Source organism: Ruditapes philippinarum, unplaced genomic scaffold (assembly GCF_026571515.1).
Source record: "Ruditapes philippinarum isolate M1 unplaced genomic scaffold, ASM2657151v2 ctg5504_1_1_1_1, whole genome shotgun sequence".
Lineage (NCBI taxonomy): Eukaryota > Metazoa > Mollusca > Bivalvia > Venerida > Veneridae > Ruditapes > Ruditapes philippinarum.
In genome coordinates this window covers 1-7,814 of record NW_026859532.1, presented here as the reverse complement: position 1 = coordinate 7,814, position 7,814 = coordinate 1, and the positions used below count along the sequence as shown (strand labels likewise).

At 32.6% G+C, this 7,814-nt stretch overlaps 1 protein-coding gene across 1 annotated transcript; it reads left to right on the top strand.

Annotated features, from left to right (window-relative positions):
• The first annotated feature begins 4,208 nt into the window (after positions 1-4,208).
• Positions 4,209-5,781, top strand: LOC132756875 (acetylcholine receptor subunit beta-type lev-1-like). Its single transcript, XM_060748019.1, has 2 exons — positions 4,209-4,758; positions 5,001-5,781. The coding sequence occupies exons 1-2, from the start codon at positions 4,252-4,254 to the stop codon at positions 5,658-5,660; spliced, it is 1,167 nt and encodes a 388-aa protein (XP_060604002.1). The 5' UTR covers positions 4,209-4,251; the 3' UTR covers positions 5,661-5,781.
• The last annotated feature ends 2,033 nt before the right edge of the window (positions 5,782-7,814 follow it).

The following is a 7,814-nucleotide window of genomic DNA, read 5'->3' as shown; positions in this document are numbered from 1 at the left end:
TGTTCCCCTTTTTAGTTGTTAAATCAAACAAATTTTAAAGTACATAGAATTCAAAACAAGTTTATAACCAGACAAGTTTGACAGTTACATTTAGATTGATGTTCGTCCAATTTATCCTTCGTATAGCAGTATGATAGCAATATCGACAAGAATAAACAAGAAGTATCTTTTAAAGCGATACTCGGCCGTAGTAAATCTGTTTAACGTGCAAAAATATGTTATTTCTAAGTTTTCAATACAAAATAAAATGTTAGAAATGCTTGCATAAGAATGACATGATAATCATTTTTTGAAGCTATGAAGAAAATACCCATTTCGTAAACATTGATATTAAATTATAGCATATTTGTATTAGTGATTTTTCAAAGAAAAAAACATGTCTTTAAAGTGTCTCATTTACTTGTTTTACGTACGACTTTATAATTTTTAATTCAATTACAAATTATTCTAGAGTTTAAAACAAAAACAAACCTCATTCCTGTATATATTATTTCAGAACAATCCTCTACATTTTATTTTATAGTGGCAAAACTATCCCTTACATTTTATTATAGAGCTATTCTTAAAATTGTATTTTAGAATGGTAATAACTATCCTTTACATTTTATTTTAGAATAATTAGTACTGTCCTTTACATTTCATTTCAGAATGACCAATGAGTTTCACCGATTTCAGTGTGTAATTTTAAAATGACCAATAAAAATTCTTCATATATTCAGTTCTCCCCTGATCATTTTACAGGAGGTCAAACTGATAACAGTTTAAGTTTCCTTAAATTGTACTGGTTGTAATTTATTCGAATGTGCGATTCAAGTTCCAAACAAATCTAGTATGTTTTCTGAATTGAAAGTTGTCGTCCTTGTTTTGAAAGGAAATTATTATTTGTGTGATTAATATCTTTATTTTCAAAATATCTTTTACAATGTAATGCTTTCTCCAAGGCCTCATGTTTTGTTTTGCTAGATGCGCAATACATAATATACAATATCAGACTTGAAGTAAATATTGACCACTGGTCAAAAGCATGTAAAACAGTATTATCATAAATTGAATGCTTTGTACAGAATTAAATGGCATTATCAAACAAATATTTACGTTCAAAGCCGATGGAACTAAATTTATTTTAATGTCGCCTTTCCTTGATGGCGACATATACAATTAACAAGATTTGACCGTTTCCACACTCAAACAGCCTGTTTTAAGCCAATGAAAATGAAAACATTAATACCACATGATGACAAAATGCTGATAGGATTTGCAATCAGCTATGCTTTTGTAAGGTTATCTATATTTAGAATTACAATACTTTCTTATGTTTAAAGCTCGAAACCAGTTTGTAGACTTCCTCGGGGTTTAAGCTAGGTGTCAGGTAGGTGTCTATTTCACAACGAAAAATTGATTCCTGACAGAACGGATATTTCTAGCGTCTCAGGAAATACTAAAACTTGATACTTTACGATACATGAACAATCTTCGTTGCCAGTAGCTACTTTTATGAAGGAGTCGTAATTTGCTCATTTTCATATTGGTGGAAGCATACGTTTACAATAAACTATAAGGCAAAGCAGAATCAGTATTAAATCTTACAAGTCCACAGTAAACTTTTTAAACAAGTACTTTGTGTATTCTGCTGTTTTTAAAAAGAAGTATGCAAGAGGTCTGCAGCGGTGGAAATTTTTTTTGATTATTCAAATGGCGGGAAAGAAGAATTTCTACAATTATTTAACTAGACATTAAATTATTCAACAAATTATACAGTTTTCCGCTTATGTTGAATATACTCACGTAGTTTACTACAAGAGCGATTTTTGTAATCCATAAATATTGTTCCTTTTGCAAGGAATTGATAACCAATATCAATTCCCCACATAAAGCTTACCAATCTTATCTCTATAGTCATACAAATAATGGGCTACTCTTACTCTTAACAAAAGTTGTGTTTTTTTCATCACTTGCATATAACTTATATACTATCTACTTTAGATTCCTTTTCTCATAAGATAATTATATTTATTTAAAAAATCGTTCACAATCTATCAATTGAATTCACAAAGATGGGAATCAAACAACAACAACAACAACAACAAAGAAATGTTTGCCTGATCGCTTCGCCTGTGTTTCAGTAGAACATTTATTTATATGTAAAGGCGATACATGTTTGAAATTATACTAAATAATTATATAACTAGAAATGTGTCCAAAGGACACGGGTGCCCCCACCGCGCCACTGTTTTGTCAATCTTATGACTCTAGGTCAAATATTTTTTGAAAACTAAAAATCTTTTACTAAGTTAAGAGCAAGAACTTTACAAATACTGAATAAATCCACAAGCAAACCCCAAGGTGCATAAGTACACATGCTGACCAACATTCTTGTAAACTTTCAGGCCTACAAGTGAAATACTTTTTGAGCTATGCATGAACAAGTTGAAAATTGCAAATTTATACTACTGTAAGTCAAGAGCAATAACACTAACAAAACTGAAAAAAATCCACATGCAAAGTTCCAGCTTCATAGCTTCACAGTGATGTGAATCATTATTCCTGTATTTTAGTGAACTACACATGCTGATCAACATTCCTTCCTGTAAAGTTTCATGACTCTAGGTCAAATCCTTTTTGAGTTACATGCGACACAAATTGAAAATTGCAAAATTTTACTAAGTCAAGGGCAATAACTCTAAAAGTAATAAAAATATTCAGACAAAAATACCCAGGTGCACAACTTCACATGCTGATCAACATTCCTGTAAAGTTTCATGACTCTAGGTCAAATCCTTTTTGAGTTACATGCGACACAAGTTGAAAATTGCAAAATTTTACTAAGTCAAGGGCAATAACTCTAAAAATACTAATAATATCGACACAAAATTACCCAGGTGCACAACTGCACATGCTGATAAACATTCCTGTAAAGTTTCATGACTCTAGGTCAAATACTTTTTGAGTTACGTGCGACACAAAAGTGAACGGACGGAAGGACGGACGGACGGAAGGACGGACGTTCTCACAGGACAGTAATTATGTGGCTACTCTATTGTTCTCTCTATTGTTCTTTTTAGCCACACAAAAGAAAATAGCCACATAAAAGCATTACGGAATGAATGACATCAAAGAGAAAGAACAGTTACCTATTGTCCCTCTAGCCACATAATTACTCTCCTGTGAGTGCGGACGGACGGACGGAAGGACGGACAAGGGTAAATCTAAATGCCCGCCACAATATTGGGGCACAAAAATGATAATTAATTACGTGTGAGTTTTGTTATTTTACTCTTTAGAATTTATATCCAGTTCCTGGATTTTTTCTTGTACAATGTATATGCGAACAATATTGCACGAGTTCCTTCTTACATAGCAAAATAGAACATTATTTTTGTCACATTTTTCTTTAGTTTTAGCTATTCTTTAATAGCCCTATTAAAATTGTCAAAATTCCAATATTTCTTCGCCTAAATGTAATAATTACTGTTTTAACAATTATCTCCGCGGGCAGTATCAACTTTACTGATCGATTTGTCCGTTTGGCGAACTTTATTTTGAAACATGTCAACATGTCAACACGCAATAGACAGAGGCGATCAAATCTTTCCCAGTGCCTACTATATTTAATATTTTTTAAAGTTTGATTGGTCCAGCATACATTAGTATTTACATGCTTGTTTGTTTTTGGTGGTATTTACTTCTTTTTAATTAGGCTATAAATCAATATGCTTTCTATTGTTGTGCGAAGGTGTACTCAAATTTAACTATTCGTTTCTATGCGTCTTAAATTACCTGTATTTACTAATATTTATCTATAAATTCTTTTATTTTCATACATGCCATACAATGGAATAGTTTTTGAACTACAATCCGATTACAAAATAACTCCATTCATTTCAATAAAAGCGTTTTTGAAAACTGATAGAACTTAAAATAGTAAGACATTTTGTCCGTAACCTTTAAATTTTAAATACCCAATAGATATTTTGAGATTCAAAAGTTAGAGGTTGCCACTTATCAACGTAAGGCACTACTTTGAGAAATAATTAACGGTAGTGTGTACTTGTTATGACATTTACTGGACTTTTTCCAAATTGTTTGACAAATAATTATATTTTCAACAATAAATTGAATAAAATGCAATAGAACTTCAGCAAAGAAGCACGGATACAAATATATTTTAAGTTCGAATTATAAATATTTTGATAACGATTTGTACTGTCAGTTTTAAAAGGCTTTTAAAAGAAACACTCTTATTCGGACAGGATGAGATATGTTCATGTTGCTTACATTATACTACTGTGTATATCATCAGTAAGAATATCATATTGTGCTTCATACAACAATTCAGTCGAGCTGATGCATGATGTACTTGACGGGTATGACGCCCGACAACGCCCCGTGTCAGATCAGAATAATCCGATAGTCGTCACCATCTCATTTAATTTATTAACAGTTCAAGAATTTGACGAAGTCGCAGCAAAGTTTTCAACGTATGGTCTTCTTATAATTGGATGGAGTGATCAAATTATTACCTGGGATCCCGAAGATTATGGATGGGCATACTCGGCATTATTTAGGTTATCCGACGTATGGTATCCGAAACTGGTTCTCACAAATCCGTACACAAAGCTGTCTGACCTTGGAGATGACTGGATGACAATTAGGATATATAACTCCGGGTATACAACATTTGTACCTGGAGCCGTTTTTGACACTTCTTGCAATGTTGACGTCACATTTTACCCGTTTGATACGCAGGTTAGTTATAGATTTATACAATTTAATTTCTCCCATAGAAAAAACATAAATTACATAAATAATTACAGAAACGTTGCAAATACTGTAAGTAACACTAAAAAATGTTTTTTTGTTTTCACTGTTCAGATATAATGGCGATGCAATTATGTACGCTGTCTTTTAACGTATGGGGCTACGTAGGGACAGAAGTATACCTACATCCTAACGTTGATGAAGTACTTTTGGATTATTACTCAGAGAATGGTGAATAGCAGTTGGATTCTACAAGGGTAGAAAGAGTAGGCGGTGGCCATGGCACGTCCGATACGTTAAATATTATTTTCAAGATCAAACGCAAACCAATGTTTTTAATTGTAAACGTAGTTCTGCCAATAGTATTCATGGCAATAATAAATATTTTGGTATTCTTATTACCAGCTGAATCCGGAGAGAGAGTTTCGTATTCCGTTACAGTGTTGCTAGCTCTAGCTGTCTTCATGACTCTTGTTGGAGATAATCTTCCCAAGACGTCAGAACCGATGCCGATCCTAAGCTATTATTTGATGATTCTTTTGATCTTGAGCACGCTCATGACCGTGACAACTATACTGAATCTGAGTATTTATTTTAAGAAAGGCCAGGTACCAGGTTGCCTAAAAAGTATATTCAGATTCGTGTACTGTTTCCGCTGTAGATTCGGACGAAATACTGATAAAAATAACAAGGTTTATCCGATAGACAATACGAATAAGAGGAAAATTCCAGTCGTTACTACCATCAACTCGGATATAGAAGAACCAGACATAACATGGCAAGACATCAGTACATGCATTGATTGGATTGCAATGGCATTCTTCTTTTTTGGGACCATTATTATCAATGCAATTTTCCTATCGACAATGGCAAAAAATAAAGATAGCGCTTTGAATAGCTAATGCTTGATAAAAAGTGTACGCTTGGGTTGCATCGAGACGCTGACAGATGGAACTGTTACAGCGCTTTCTAAAATCGGCAATGATTTTGATGGCCTTATTGAACTTAATATATCTTAAAACAAGTATACAGTCTAACTTGCCCATGCGACCACGTGTATTAAGCGACTTTTGTCTTCAACGACCACTTTAAACTTCCCCCGATCATTTTCTCTCTATATCTTTAATGTATTAAGCGACTTTTGCTCAACGCGACCAGCGACCGCTAATTAGTCACCTAATTGACATCAATCTTTTCATTAAACGACCACTTTTACCTGTCAAGTAATTGTGTTTTAAGAGAACGCCACCTCGTTATGTCACAAGTGTCAGCAATCAAAACACAACAATAAACGTGTGAAAAACTCTATTTCCCATACCGTTTTAGCGTATGCAAATGAAGTTAAGTATACGCGTGACGTGTATTATCCAATAATATCGGATAAACAATGCAACGCTCCGCCCATACTGAGATGGTGTATACGCTTCGCTTGTTGACATTTAGACTGCATTGAATTGACCTTGAACTTGACCAGCCATTAAATTAATAGTAACAAATAGATGTAGTTTGTTTATTTCAAATGAAAAAATGCACAACAGAAAACATCTTCACTAATAGGGTTTTCGTGTTGGAGACAAGGAAAAACAACGGAGAAGTTATAAAATTCTGGAAAAAATGTCAAACATGTACGTAATGGATCAAAACTGTTTTGTCAATAAATATCGGAACGTTATTTTTACATTTGCATCCGTTTAGATAATCGGACCATACTTATTATTCAACATTTATATAAAAATGAAATTGAAAAACAATCCCATCGAATAAAAAAGATGTCATTTATAAATTTTGACTTTTATATCATGCTGACTGTCTTAAGAGACCGTTTCATTAAGCGACCATTTTTGGTGTTTCCCTTGCCCGGTCGCTTAATACACGTTTGACTGTAATTGTACAGATACTGTCAAAATAAGTGACATATGCTCATTGCTTGATCTATCATTTTGTACGTTATACAAGTGTTTAAGAGTGTGTTTCATCGATATTGTTATATACTTCCTACCTTTTTACAGTCTTAATAAGTTTGTGTTAATTGCATTTTAGTCAGTTTCAAAGCTAAGTTCATGTATTATGTCAGCATAATAGTATACAATAATAATGATATGAATAAGCGATAACGATTAAAGATATTACCTTGAAAGAATTATTTAGATAATTTTACAAGATACAAAAGTAATTGGAAGCATAGATGTTAAATTTAAATTTCACTGAGATATTTACTCATTTAGATTTTCATTTATAACTTAGAACATTTTACATTTTTCTTTTACATTTTTTGCAACTTCTTTTTGTGACTTTGAATACCATAACTTAATTTAGAAAACACGTGGCTTGCATCGGTAAAATATCTTGTGTTACACATGGTCTCGAAAAATCTCGAGAAAAGGTGAAATAATAAATTTCTAATTAAACGGATTCAAAGTGAATGACGTCATGGCTTCTTTTTCATGTAAAAATAGCTTTGTGGTAATTCAGATACGTATCTGATAAATATTCATGTCTATTGTTACATATTCAATATTAAAATATTGTCTTTAAATCTGATGAATGCTGGCTTGTTTTTGTTTTGCATTTGTATTTCAAATAATATTTTGCACGCAAGATGTCATTTATTGCTAAAATTAATTGGAGAAACATGTTTTTAAATCTTTATAGCATAGCAATGTCATACACTTGGGATTTGGAGCTCCACATGCCTTCAAATCAAAATATAATGAATATTTGTCAATCCCAGCACTTAAAATTGTCATAAATATCAATAAAACTTCATAAATTGTATACTCTGCTTCGAAAGAAAAATTATATTACAACGTCTGAAATAATACACAAGATAAAAATGTTCGCTGGAAAAAATCCGCTCACATACACTCACATGCCAAAAAAATCACCTTGCTTTTTATTCAATTTCCAGTATTTTCACATTGTTCTTTTGTCCGTTGACGCAGTCCATATTACGGAGCGCTTACTGGACCTTAAATGTACTAGTTCCTGATATCGAGAACGAGCATTACATGACTGTTCTACCGAAATCGCCAAAAAAAGCCTTCGATTTGGCTGAC